The 14,895-nt window shown below is 41.9% G+C and overlaps 1 protein-coding gene across 1 annotated transcript; it reads left to right on the top strand.

The window, feature by feature from the left end:
• The first annotated feature begins 10,931 nt into the window (after nt 1–10,931).
• LOC139369659 (transmembrane protein 121-like) lies at nt 10,932–11,963 on the top strand. Its single transcript, XM_071108924.1, has one exon. It carries the CDS (start codon nt 10,932–10,934, stop codon nt 11,961–11,963), a length of 1,032 nt encoding a protein of 343 aa, XP_070965025.1.
• The last annotated feature ends 2,932 nt before the right edge of the window (nt 11,964–14,895 follow it).

The raw sequence follows: 14,895 nt of genomic DNA, 5'->3' as shown, positions 1-14,895 counted from the left end.
TCCTCACTGTGCTTGTAGCATTACACACACACACACACACACACACACACACACACACACACACACACATTTTACAAAAATCTAGAGGGGATGTACATTGGTCAAAGTATACAGTGCCTTGCGAAAGTATTCGGCCCCCTTGAACTTTGCGACATTTTGCCACATTTCATTCTTCAAACATAAAGATATAAAACTGTATTTTTTTGTGAAGAATCAACAACAAGTGGGACACAATCATGAAGTGGAACGACATTTATTGGATATTTCCAACTTTTTTAACAAATCAAAAACTGAAAAATTGGGCGTGCAAAATTATTCAGTCCCCTTAAGTTAATACTTTGTAGTGCCACCTTTTGCTGCGATTACAGCTGTAAGTCGCTTGGGGTATGTCTCTATCAGTTTTGCACATCGAGAGACTGACATTTTTCCCATTCCTCCTTGCAAAACAGCTCGAGCTCAGTGAGGTTGGATGGAGAGCATTTGTGAACAGCAGTTTTCAGTTCTTTCCACAGATTCTCGATTGGATTCAGGTCTGGACTTTGACTTGGCTATTCTAACACCTGGATATGTTTATTTTTGAACCATTCCATTGTAGAATTTGCTTTATGTTTTGGATCATTGTCTTGTTGGAAGACAAATCTCCGTCCCAGTCTCAGGTCTTTTGCAGACTCCATCAGGTTTTCTTTCAGAATGGTCCTGTATTTGGCTCCATCCATCTTCCCATCAATTTTAACCATCTTCCCTGTCCCTGCTGAAGAAAAGCAGGCCCAAACCATGATGCTGCCACCACCATGTTTGACAGTGGAGATGGTGTGTTCAGGGTGATGAGCTGTGTTGCTTTTACGCCAAACATAACGTTTTGCATTGTTGCCAAAAAGTTCAATTTTGGTTTCATCTGACCAGAGCACCTTCTTCCACATGTTTGGTGTGTCTCCCAGGTGGCTTGTGGCAAACTTTTTATGGATATCTTTAAGAAATGGCTTTCTTCTTGCCACTATTCCATAAAGGCCAGATTTGTGCAATATACGACTGATTGTTGTCCTATGGACAGAGTCTCCCACCTCAGCTGTAGATCTCTGCAGTTCATCCAGAGTGATCATGGGCCTCTTGGCTGCATCTCTGATCAGTCTTCTCCTTGTATAAGCTGAAAGTTTAGAGGGACGGCCAGGTCTTGGTAGATTTGCAGTGGTCTGATACTTCTTCCATTTCAATATTATCGCTTGCACAGTGCTCCTTGGGATGTTTAAAGCTTGGGAAATCTTTTTGTATCCAAATCCGGCTTTAAACTTCTTCACAACAGTATCTCGGACCTGCCTGGTGTGTTCCTTGTTCTTCATGATGCTCTCTGCGCTTTTAACGGACCTCTGAGACTATCACAGTGCAGGTGCATTTATACGGAGACTTGATTACACACAGGTGGATTGTATTTATCATCATTAGTCATTTAGGTCAAAATTGGATCATTCAGAGATCCTCACTGAACTTCTGGAGAGAGTTTGCTGCACTGAAAGTAAAGGGGCTGAATAATTTTGCACGCCCAATTTTTCAGTTTTTGATTTGTTAAAAAAGTTTGAAATATCCAATAAATGTCATTCCACTTCATGATTGTGTCCCACTTGTTGTTGATTCTTCACAAAAAAATACAGTTTTATATCTTTATGTTTGAAGCCTGAAATGTGGCAAAAGGTCGCAAAGTTCAAGGGGGCCGAATACTTTCGCAAGGCACTGTAGATACTCTAACCTCAAACATTAATCGGTTTACCGCTAAAGACACCCGCATTTTATGGAGATTGAAATTGATTTCTTAGCCTGGATGCAAGGGACGAGACAATGAAAGTAACCGATTTGTTTTGTGTGAAAAAATGTCAGGTTTTACACACTTCTTTCGGTTTATTGCTGACTTACGAGCTCAAAGACGGAAATAATAGAGGGGGTAGCGCCTTTTGGGCAAAGACAATGTGTGAGTTACTGGAACATTCATGGGTTTATAATGAGTTCTATTAGCTCTTTGACTTCTGCAGTGCTTTCAGCAGATGGGGGTTAGAGAGGGAATTGAAACATAACGTTAATCTTACATGTGTTTTAGAATGAAAAGACAAAAAGCCCCATTCTGTTTTACTCTGTTCAGCTTGAAGGGCTAATCTAGGACTTCCATGCCCATGTAACCTTTTTCATTGTGATCTAAAAGGCCCTTCAATTAACATTCCTACAAAACGTGTATATAAAATGTGGGGGAGCAACATCAGACAAGGGTTCTGGGGGACCTCCCCCGTTGCTACTCAAAACTCTTTTGCCAAATTGCCATTTCATACATTTCTACACAATCCAATTGGGCAATACATTATGACATCACTAGACAAAAGTGTTGGGGAGAAACATTTAACATTGAAATGTATGTGTGCGCGTACCTAGTCCCTTGCAGGGACTGGATTTAAATAATATTTGAAGTCATTTCAGATACTTGTCTCAGGATATGAATCAGATGCAGACACAGGAGGCGGATAGTTCAATTCTCAGAATATTTATTATCACAAAGGGGCAGGCAAAAGGCAGGTTGAGGGCAGGCCGAGGTTCGTAAACCAGGTCAGAGTCAGGCAGGTACAGGACGGCAGGCAGGTTCAGGGTTGCCAGAATGGTCAGAACCGGGTAGACTAGAAAACAAAAACTTGAGAACAAGCGAAATGGGAAACATGCTGGTAAGACCTGACAAAACAAGTCGCACTGGCAACAGAAACAGAAAACAAACGAATAAATACACAGGGGATAATGAGGGAAATGGGAGACACCTGGTGGGGGGTGTAGACAAGCACAAGACAGGTGAAACAGTTCATGGTGTGACACTTTATATGTGCATGACTGAGCTTGTCTGGCTTAATGGACCAATAGAATAGTCACAAAGCTGCAAACCCCACCCATCTAACACTCCAGGCTGACTCTAGTCCCTAGTGGAAATTACGCCCATACATCTCTCCCAATGAGAAGTATTTAATCCAACAGCTGCCACAAATTAGGGTGCATCTGCAGGTATGTAAATATATGCTAATGTGGGCCTCTTTCCTCTCCCGCTGCTTTGAAGTAAGCTAGAGCAAGTGGATGGCTGAGAGTTTGGACTAGTTAGCATCAGGAAGCATGTGCCTGGGGGCTGATGCAGGCACTGTCCCTCGAGTCCTAATGAGACAGATTTATATCATCAGTAATTCACATATACACTCAGTTAACAATATAAATAGGCCCCTTATATTTAATTCATGAAGCCAATCAATGAATAATTGTTATATGTTGCTTAAATTAGGTACATTTCCCATTAAGTACGTTTTTTTTAACCTAAACGGATGATAATTTAAAACTTAATAAGACTTGTTTGTTGTCCCACAAGGCTTTGAGAATTGTTTGGGGAGTTGTGTAGTACGTTTAATTCCATTTTAATTAACTGATGTGAAGTTTATCTCCAGGATTATAGTCTTATAGTCTTATTTGATTTGGAGTTTAAGAAAATAGATAGCTCCTTCAGTAGAGAAAGAGTAAGCATCTCATGCCAAGTACACAAGGAGAGAAAATGCCAGAAAAATGTGCACAAGTTTACATCATGTGACAGCGTGAAATGCAAAGAACTGAGGGAAGCTGTGTTTCCGCAGTGTAAATGCCTTTGGGTGCCAGATGCAATTTTACACTCATGAGTGGAATACTGAGGATTTTGGATGTGTGTGTGAGTATGTGTATGTGTGTCTGTGTGCATCTACATTACCTCTTTGCAAAAGAAACACCCACACACTATGAAACATAAGCTGAAGATATAAGAGTGGACATTCAAAGTAAAGGAAGCCATGCTGAGAGAAACATATACGTAGGTAACGCTTTAGGCACCCTACTGTGAATATAGACCATATAACACATTCATAAACAGCGTAAGAAATAAGAAGCACCAATACAGTTTCAGTTATGTTTTTGCAAAATAGATGCAATGCCAGGCTTGAAAAACATGTGATTTCCCCTACATGAATGACATCAAACAGCACAATCAAATGTCTGAACCACATTACAAACACTCCTAATCTAAATCCTGTTACAACAGTATAACCCTTGAAAACATGACATATGTTTTTTTTTTAAGTCGCCTTGTGACCTCTGATAGGTGAGAGGAAAGGATTGTATATAGGAGTACATCTCAATAGTCTAAAGTGGCTTCCTCTCCTCATCTCCTTTCCTCCATCTGCACTGACGTGAAATAACTTGAAGGACAAAAGCACATTCCTGGTGGCAACCACAACATTGCTCTGACCTATCCTGTGTTTTGAGGTGAGTACAGAAAAAGGAGAGGAGGCCAGTTTTTAGATGCACCGCAGGTTTCCACGTCACTGCTGGCACCTATTTAGTCCAGACCCATTGGGCCAAGTTGGAAAGGGAAATAGGGAAAGAACTACGCTATAAGAATATTTGGACCTAGACTTTGGGTGTGCTTCTGAGGATATCTATAGCGGAGTAAATTGGGCTAATTTGATTCATCCGTTTGCATTTCCAGAGCATTTTTTCATGACTTTTTAATGTTTCCATCCCATCTAAAACGTCTAAAAATAACAAATTTGTGGGTCAGATGATACATTTGAAAGACTTCTGGTGTCTGGGAATCTTTGTCTGATTACTGACTCACGTGGTCTTTAAAATGAAAAATGAAGATTCTGATGACTAATTGTGTCACAGTTGTGCCAAGTTGGCTGGATGTCCATTCTTGATACACAGGGGAAACTGTTGAGCGTGAAAGTTTTGCAGTTCTTGACACAAACCAGTGCGCCTGGCACCTACTAGCATACCCCGTTCAAAGCCACATACAAAATTAACGGCTCAATTGTCAATCCTTTTTAACCTGGCTCCTCCCCTTCATCTACACTGATTGAAGTGGATTCAACAAGTGACATCAATAAGGGATCATAACTTTCACCCGGACAGTCTATGTCTCTGCAAAGAGCAGGTGTTCTTAATGTTTTATATACTCAGTGTACAATTTACGAATGAGCATGTTGATTTCTGTAGCGTAGTAACTTTGAATGTTTGAATGAACACCTTTAATCCATATGAATACTTTACACTTAATCACAACAAAATAATAATGGGATCGCAATATTGGCTTGTTGGCACCAGCCAACACAAACAATGCTTGGTAATACACAGGTACAGGATGTGGCTGTGTATCACCGATTGTGTTTGATGCTCATCAACAGATGGACTTGTTCACATGTGTATGTTCCAACAATGGACCCAAAGTAATGCATGCACATTTGTGAGTCAAGCCAATCTGTCAATTAAGAAAAACAAAGCCTTCGAAAAACCCTGCCTGCTGGTAAGTCAGTGTTTACCAAAATGGGCTTGCAAAGCTTGGTCATGCTGTTCTTTGCACACAAAAAAGCTATGATAATTTCTCTTCCATGTGCCTCAGAAATTGTGCTGGTAGGCCTCTTTCTTCGGTTCAAAAACATACATGTAAAGGGATTTTTTAAATAAAATGTAAAGGGTACATTTCCTATAGTCAAACAAATGTGACTCACTATCCAATATGGTAATTAACTGTAGTACAGCAGGCTACATTAAACATAATTTTTCTGTGAAGAAAAAGGTGACATGAACGATAGTGGTTACATGTTATAAATAACCACCAATGTTCCCAAGAACCCCCCCCCCCCCCCCCCCCCTTCTTCAAAGGGAAGAAATTTACGATGGGACTTGAAGTGCCCTTAAACATAAATGGCCATCGGCAGTAATGGACGGCCTCTCTCAATGGGGTTCACTGGGGTTGCGTCTCAAATAGCACCCTTTTCCCTTCGGGCCCAATGAGAAGTACTGCCCTACATAGGGAATAGGGTTTCATTTGGGACACAGCCTGGGTATCCGCTGCAGCTCTCTACTTCTGTGCTCCTGACTGCCTTCTGTGCCCCGAGTGGCTCATGCGAGTCCAGATAAACAAATTAGGCACGTGGTGCCTAATAGCGTGTGGATTATACCACCCATACACATTTGACAGGACACATATCCTTCTTATGTATACAAACACATGCAGACACAAATATTTATCACAGAAAACACGTAGCACAATTTTCTAGATGTTAGATGCTATGTCAGCATCCACGACCACAGCACGGCAGATGGATACGGTACGCTTTTCTGATCGACCGTGACCATGGCCATTACTCTTGGTGGCACGGGACCCGGGCTCGCACCAGCTGGAAAATGGGCTTTTGGTTGGAGGCAGGCAGGGCCTTTAAAAGTAAGCCACATGGAGGGGCAATGAGGCACCAGTAACAGCTCTCCAGCTGGCAGGACCAATTTTTCACGGTAAAGGAAGAAATAGGTCAGCGCCAAGCAGTAGCTGAGCTGTTGCTAAGAATATCGCTGGCCCCAGTGGACATTTTAGGACTCTTAGGTACTTTCTCTCCACAAGGTACAGGTGACTACTCTGTTGTGAGTTTCCAGTGTTTGCCCAGCCAATAAGACAACCTAATGCTCACAAACAGGTGGAATTGGGAAAAGTCACCTTGAGTACTGTAATTGTCACAAAAAAACAAACATTTGTGCATGTCAAAATGATTTCCATACACGGTACGTGTTGGACACATTCCAATTCTACCCCTACTCACAAAAGGTGTCACTGGGAAGATATGATTCATAGACTTATGATGTGCCATTTGAGCTGTACCAGGTATCAGATTAGGTTGTGTTTGGATGGTGTTGAGTGCACTGTTGCCCAAATCGACACCTTCAATTCTGTTGATATAATTATGCGAGCAACAGAAATTCCACCCTTGTATCAAACAGTCATGAAGACTCCAAAATAATCCAAAATCATCCCAAGTATTTTTTCTCAATTTATTGGAGGGTGAAGTCATATGTGTAATGCATGTTGTTGGCTGCTGTGGAACTGTTATATCGCCCTCATAGTTTATTGCCTCTCTGAGATAATATGATTTGAGAACCTCACAATTTGCATTTGCGTCTCCTGTTTCATTACAGTAATGGAGTTAGCTCTACTTTGTGCAATTTGAGCATTGAATAGAAGGAAGGGTCTGGTGCCAGTTGCAATTAAAGGAAGTGAGACACAATTGGAATTGAGACGCCACTCCTTGGAGTTTCCATAGCAATAACCAACGGCATACGACATTGGCGTTATAATCACTTGGAAATGAAATACAAACAAGCTGTTATTCCTTTTGATATGTCCTAATATCCCTAGTCCCACTTTCCCTGTTAAAATATAATTACATTTGTAAGTCAGAAAGCACTTTAGCTTTTGCTGAAAGCTTTCACAGAGTCATTGATCACACATAATTGTGTACTTTGAAGTGGTTTCGGCTGTGATAATGTTGCTAGTGAGAAAAAACATAATAATATCCAAACAAGTCATAACAAAACATGTAATAGAACCAAAGTGTTATTTTTATCAGTCATTTAAATGATTTCATTGTTATGGCACATTCAAATTGACAGATTAAACAACCCATTAAAACATTTAAGAGATACAATTAAGAGTATACTAATGAAAAATAAGTGGTCACCTCAGTGAAACACCAATCCTGGTTTCAGGGAGTATTTCTTAGAAAAAGGAAACTACAGTTAAGGCAGAAAGAGACTAAATGATTTCCCTGCAGAGAGAGAGAGAGAGACGCTACAAAGCACAATTAACACATGTATCTACATGGTGGAAAACACTTTCCATTTCTGCTCGGATACAGATAGTGCATCACTATAGTGGGTAAGGACGATAGGCTGTCTCTGCTTCACTGGTGGTTAGATAGTGTAATATAAGCATTCACGACAGGGAAAGTGGTTGGAGCCAATGACACGCAATCCAATAAACTGATGGCCGGTGGCGGTGGCTTTACTGACACCCCCCTCCAACCACGCTCAAGCCCCCAGCCTGTGCGCTCATATTTGGGAGTAATGCATCACATAACCTGTCCCCTGTGGGGTGTCTTAACAGTCTGATGTTAGGATTTATGCCAAGCGATCAAACATGCCTTATTAGCCTAGCGTAGCCTAGCGCTGGGACTAAGGCTCCCCCACACTGGCTCAAAGTCCTAGTGTGGTGCTAGCCCTCCCTCTCTCCTTCCCCATTTATTACTACATGCTTAATTAGTCTAGTGAAGCACTGGGGCTAGGCAGCTAGCTCCTTCACCCATTGCTAGCCCTCCCTCTTGCCCATTTATTATTACATGCTTAATTATCCTAGCGAAGCACTGGAGCTAGGCAGCTAGCACCTTCACACACTGCTAGCCCTCCCTCTTGCCCATTTATTATTTACGCTTGATGATCCCTCTGTTAATTCTGGAAAAGAGGAGTCTTTCATCAATTATGAAATAGCCTGTCTGTCCAAAAGGAGAGATTGTGATGTTGAGGTTCAGGCAAAGGCTTGTAATGAGTCGGCATGAATTATCAGCCATAGAAATAGGATTGCTGGAACAGGTATCCTCAATTAAGTAAATGGTCATGTTAATGTTCCATGATTCTATTTCTAAGTTATTGATGACTCTATTTCTATGCTCCCCTATCGCTATTGTTGTAAATTGTGTATAATTGCACCCACATTTTGTAGGGATGGTGGTATATTAAGTGATCTGAGTATCTCGTCTCTCACCACTGTGATTCAGTGTTCCCTTAAAGAAATCAGTGCAAAGGTTCTGAAAGAGCAGCCAAGGCTTAGCCTTCCCCTTCGCCTCTCACACACATACGCATGCACACACACACACACACACACACACACACACACACACACACACACACACACACACACACACACACACACACACACACACACACACACACACACACACACACACACACACACACACACACACACACACACACACTCACACACACGCACACACACACACACACACACACACACACACACACACAGGGAGGGAGCCGCTGGGGACGTGTGGATCACTCATTACACTGGCGTGTGTGTGGGGGTGTGTGTTACTCGTCTCAGTGGAGTGTGTATGTGATTTGTATGTCATTGAATCCCCCCCTCGAGCGTCTTTGCCCTCCCCTGATAAAAGGAGGATCTCAACATCTGAGGGGTTGGGTGGACTTCACAGCAGGGATCAGTCACTCTGAAGAAGAGGGACGGAGGGATTTAAAGTGCATGGGCCAGGAGTGGAAAAGAAGGGATGAAAAAAGAGAAGAGAACTTGATGGCAGGAGGCAGCTCACACATGACCATCACCATCGCTCCCTTACATCCTTGTCTCTCCTTCCCTCGCTCTCTCTCTCCTCCTGCAGCTGTGGCTTTCTGAGCATGCCTCTTCGACATCCAACGGCTGAGCACACACGAGTGGGGGAAGGAAGAGAAGCAAGAGAGGGACGAAAAGAGATTCCAGCAGACCTAGTTTGGGAAGGCACAGACAAACAGCACCTCAAGTAGGAGCAAGGAGGGCAAATATTTAGAGATTTTCACATTAAAGGACATTTGAAACTGCGAGAGTTGACAATGCTGTGACAATGTGATGGCCATTCGCATGTCCTTTTCGGAGGGGGAAAGAAGATGAGAAAGGAGTGAAAAGGGCTTTTCGTTGATGGCTGTGTGTCTTAATGGGCAGTGGGGCACGTCCGGCATTCGATGGTTGACCACACTCTGGTGGAAATTCTAGGACACTCACCTAGAACGGATCGTCGATCAAAGGGACACATTATTTTTATTGTTCCACCTGAATCTCCGCATTAGGAGCTTTCGGTCGTCAAGGAGAGAGCATCTTTGAAGTGAGAGCACTTGTTATTGAAAAGGACGAGAGGCTTCTTGTTTTCCAGGGATTCAACTTCAAAGATAAACTTTTCTAGCTCCTTTCCTTTTGAGGTTGCACACACAGGTCCCTGTTCCCTTCTATGTCTCAAAAGGGGTGTACGGGGGATGATTTTGTGGGTCAACAGAAAGAGAACGTTGGAATTGCAGTTGTTTGTTTCCTTTTGTCAACACAATATATTGGGAATATCACAGTGTTGGGAACGTGTGAGGATTACAATGGAGACGAAACCTATAATTTGTTGCAGTGGATAACCAATACTCACATAATGAACCCTATCCATCATGTTTTTTCACTCCATGCCACGGCATGGAATTAGTGCTGGGGTTGGCAATTCCACATTGGCATCAAACCGGAAATGTAACGCTGCGAATCATTATGATTGATTATGACTGGAGACGTAAGTGTAAGTGCATTGCTGAATCCATTGCGCTTTTTGTTACTGCTCGGAAGAGCTCCGGGAGAATTTTTTATGCGGCAACTTATCTACAATGTCCAACATCTAACATGATATCAACCACTGACAGAATTACAAGAACATTAAAGTAATAAAAGAGACATTCCCAGTTACTGCAGACACTAAAGGACGACAAATCGATGACGTGGAGGCATTGTGTTTAGAGTGTAGAGTTATACAGTTAGGGCTAAAAAATATTATATTTTGATTTTTATTAGGATCCCTAGGCAGCAATGCAGTTTCAAATGTACTCTGCTTGACTGTTTCCCTGCTTGCTGAGTACTGAATAGAGGTTGAAGGATAACTATTCATATTTATGAGGGTATTTTGGGGGAACTGATGGCAGGTCATGCAAGTGAACCTGACTTTGTACAAACAGTCATCTGATGGGACTTCAACTATCTGAACCAAATGGTGGTATATACCTGATTCAACCAACAGGACTAAAATGAGCTGATGAACAGAGACAGTTACCACAAATGTATTATAATACCTAACCTTCTTTGAACCCAGGTTTTTGCTTTGACCCACAACTTTCATTTATTTTTTATTTGATTTATTTCTTAACTCTTTTTTTCTTGGACCTATATCTTTTTCTTGGAACTTCATTTTTGTTTGACCTTTGTTTCGTCTTTTGTCTTGGATCTTGGTTTCCCTTTTTTCCTGGACGTTCACCACCTGGCCAGTATGGTGCCGCCACCACCCGCCAACAAGCTTCATGTGTGCTTGTCGGCCGTCTTGATCATGGGCAGCATGGCACTGATGGACGCCTACTTGGTGGAGCAGAACCAGGGGCCCAGGAAGATCGGTGTGTGCATCATGGTCCTCGTGGGGGACATCTGCTTCCTCATCGTCCTACGCTACGTGGCTGTGTGGGTGGGTTCTGAGGTGCGGACCTCCAAGCGTGGCTACGCCATGATCCTATGGTTCTTCTACGTCTTTGTCCTGGAGATCAAGGTCTACTTCGTCTACCAGAACTACAAGGCCGAGGACGGAAAGGGGAGAAGTTTGGACGGTTGGACTGGCAGCGGCGGCGCGGACGGGGTGGCACGGAAAGCGCTGACATTGCTTCTGTCCATTTGCGTGCCCGTGGTCTACATCACGTTGGTGGCCATCGACCACATGGAGTACGTGCGGCCGCAGAAGAAGAAGGAGGAGATCCGGTGTCGACTCTTCTGGGTGGTGGTGGACTTGCTCGATGTCCTGGACGTGCAGGCCAACCTATGGGAGCCTCAGAGGAGAGGGCTCCCCCTATGGGTGGAGGGACTCATGTTCTTCTACTGCTACATCCTGCTGCTGGTGCTCCCGTGCGTGTCGCTGAGCGAGATCAGCATGCAAGGGGTGAACATCGTGCCCCATAAGATGATGCTCTATCCGATTCTCAGCCTGGTGACTATTAACATTATCACTCTCTTCATTCGAGGTGGGAACATGATCTTCTATAGGGACTCCAGGGTGTCTGGGATACTGATGGGTAAAAATGTGATCGCCATTGTTCTCAAGACTTGCAGTTTTGTCCAGTATCGGAGGCATCTCGGCGAGGTCCCGTCGCCCGCCCTTGGGGTAGAGATGCAGAAGAATTGCATTGTCCACGGCCCAAAAGTGACTATGCCTGTGCCGATGCCGATGCCCATGCCACCCCAAGTAGTGATTCAAGACTTCACAACGTTTCCCGAAGAGATGGTGTGTGTGAGTGACACAGAGGTTGAGCAAACGTGACACAGGTCTGGGTGAGAAAATAATAAAGATACCTAACACATTATGAGCTTTATTATAGGACAATATAAAATACACATTCATGCGTATAACAAGTTATTAAGCATGATGCCTGCGGGGTTTTAGTAAAGTGTCACCAGAACAGTTGGCACAAGGAAGCAGCGTAGGGTCACGACAAGTAGGGTCACAACCATTTCCTTGGACCAGGGAGGAAATTACTTTAGGAAGAAGCGAATGTGCCCCTCCCAATAAGGATGATCTAATGAAGAACAAAAAACTAAAATGAAAGATTAAAGGGAGACTTATACTTGTATAAGATATTGTGCAGAACAAAGTATGATGTACCTTTTAATTTGGGGATGATTTTTTGTCTCTTTGTGCACCTGTAAAACTACCTACAAATATTAATGTGAGGTGCTGGATACAGTAAATGAAAGATATTCCGCACACTTTACTGATCATTTCTGTGTTTATTGTTTATTTTAGTATTGTGAAGAGGCAGTTCAATGAACAGTAGAGTACCTTCACTCTGACCGGTCCTCCTTTCCAAACTGTTTTCGTTCTAGTGCTGTTTGAGCGTCAATGTCAACCATTTGTATTGAATGACTTGTCTTTGATAAATGAGCCCTGTATCGAAAGAGTTCAGGTTGTGGTTGTTATGTATTTTGCATTCGATTAAGTGATATGCGTGACACTGAAGAGCTTTAAAAGAAAAAAAGAGCATTTAAAGCATTTATTTTCCAATAATTTTGCGAAGAAAAGTTGTCTTTTTTCTTAGACGATTTCTTACTGTTCACTGTGGTCAACAAAATAAGATTGAAGGAAATACTTTCATGCGACTGGAATATGTGTCTCTGAAAATAGGCCTTTATCAAATATGTACTGAATATGAAAAGGAGAGACGTCTGCTGACTTGTTCTGACATGCGCTTTTGAAGCTGTGCGTGGAAGCTGTACGTGTATTATTGCAAAGACAGGTATTTGTTTTGAAAGAAGACGCTTTAATGAAAGAGAGATATTCTACACACATTCGTGTTTAGACAGAGAAATCACAAGACAACTTCTGTCCTGTGAAAACTACATATTTAAAAAAAATAATTGAGGCATGGCTGTTCTCTTCACTTCCTCCAGTCACCCTCGGAAGATGCGTTGACCTTTTTCAAAAGTACAATTTCAGTATACATATGGAAAACTATTTCAAGTGCATAATTAACCCAAAGACATTGAATTTGGCAATCAGTGCTCCCTCAAAAGATAAGGGCATGACGCCTCTGCATTCAGTGTTGCTAGAGAATATATTCCGACTCACAGTATGAGCTCTATGCTTGAGAAATGCAACTAATACACAATATCACAATTCTGTTGACAGTTTTCTCAGAAACACCATGCTGCATAATTGGTGTGGTATCCATGGCTACCAAATATCTTATGATGACTGTGATATCTGCAGTACGAGGAAGATTAGTTAACGATTATTTAACTGTCGCTAGCTAGATCATTATATTTCCTTCTGTATTGTTCTCTGATATTGTTTTACAATGCCTTTACATCAGCACTCTTCATTTACGGTTAGGCTTTGAACCCTTAAAAGCACATTATTTATAGAGTAAGTACTACAGTATGCAGGCAATGTTCAAACGAAATATTCCACCTCACAATTTATTCCTCACTTTTTGGACCCTAAGGGAAAATAATAAAATACAATAAACTTCATTTAAATATGATCAAGGACACAATGTACACTGCCGCTGGGCAGGTATTCATGTTTTAGGAGGTGTCTGTTGCTCAGGTTGTCTATAAGGAATGGGTAAGTGAAATGGAATTCATTGAAAGCACATCAACCATTAATACAACTTAATTGTGGACTGCAGTTAATATAGAGTGCAGTGGTCTTAAGGTCCTCCGATGGGTCAAATTCTGACCCATACTCACACACGTATTTTATATATGCACAAATACAGATGCAGTATTTTTTTTTGCACACGTTACATCACAGCACAGCGTGCCACACTCGAATATTCCATGTCCCATTTATTATATTCTGAATATTAGTAATGATAACAACAATAAAAATCATACTATTAACAATAATAATAACAAAATAACATTGATTAGCACACTTGTAAAGTCACACATACATTTTATTGACTTTGAAAGTCACAGAAAACCAAACATGCAATCAATAAATAAAGTACAATGTCAACCGTTGACGGACGCTCATATTTGATGTGTATCGACAACAAGATAGGAGCCTATACTAAAAATACTATAGTAATTATTGTCATCAACTATACCAACAAAAGACCACATCTTACTGATACAAATGATATGTTTAGGTACAGTAGAGAATATTTCACAGGTCAATCATGTAGAGAAACTAACAAAGCACTAGCACATAAAATAACACCTTTATAAGTGGTTTCTAATTTTAGTAATTTGGCTGATACAACTGACCTCGTGTTACTTTGTGCTCTGGTCTCCTCTACAGCAAAACGTTTGCCATTCAACGTTTGTTTGTAATTTAACTCTCTCATCAATTGCCACAACACATTTCTGAATGCACCGCAGGGTGCTTCTCACTGATACTGCATACTCAATGTTAAAAAGGAAATGGACCCCTATTGCCACTCCCAATCCCATGGAGATGTCCTCCTGCTCTTCAGTGAGTAGCTCCTCTCTGTCCAGGAAGAGTTGGATGTGGCTTAGAGGGATTCCCCTCTATTGGTGCGGTAGTTCATGGGAACTTAACACACTGTAAGCCAACTTGGATCTTCTTTGAGGAGGTAGGGAAGGATCAAAATGGCCGCAGTGACATTGAGACCTTAAAATGGAGGGGGTGTAATAAAGAAGCTAGATTAGAATAAATACAATGAGAACGGCTGCATACTGTAAAGGGTACATAAGGATTGTCATGATGGATCATTGGGACCGAGGTC

The sequence above is a fragment of the Oncorhynchus clarkii genome, chromosome 17 (genome assembly GCF_045791955.1).
Source record: "Oncorhynchus clarkii lewisi isolate Uvic-CL-2024 chromosome 17, UVic_Ocla_1.0, whole genome shotgun sequence".
NCBI classification, from domain to species: domain Eukaryota; kingdom Metazoa; phylum Chordata; class Actinopteri; order Salmoniformes; family Salmonidae; genus Oncorhynchus; species Oncorhynchus clarkii.
The sequence above is the reverse complement of the archived record's forward strand: the minus strand, read 5'-3'. Positions and strand labels throughout refer to the sequence as shown.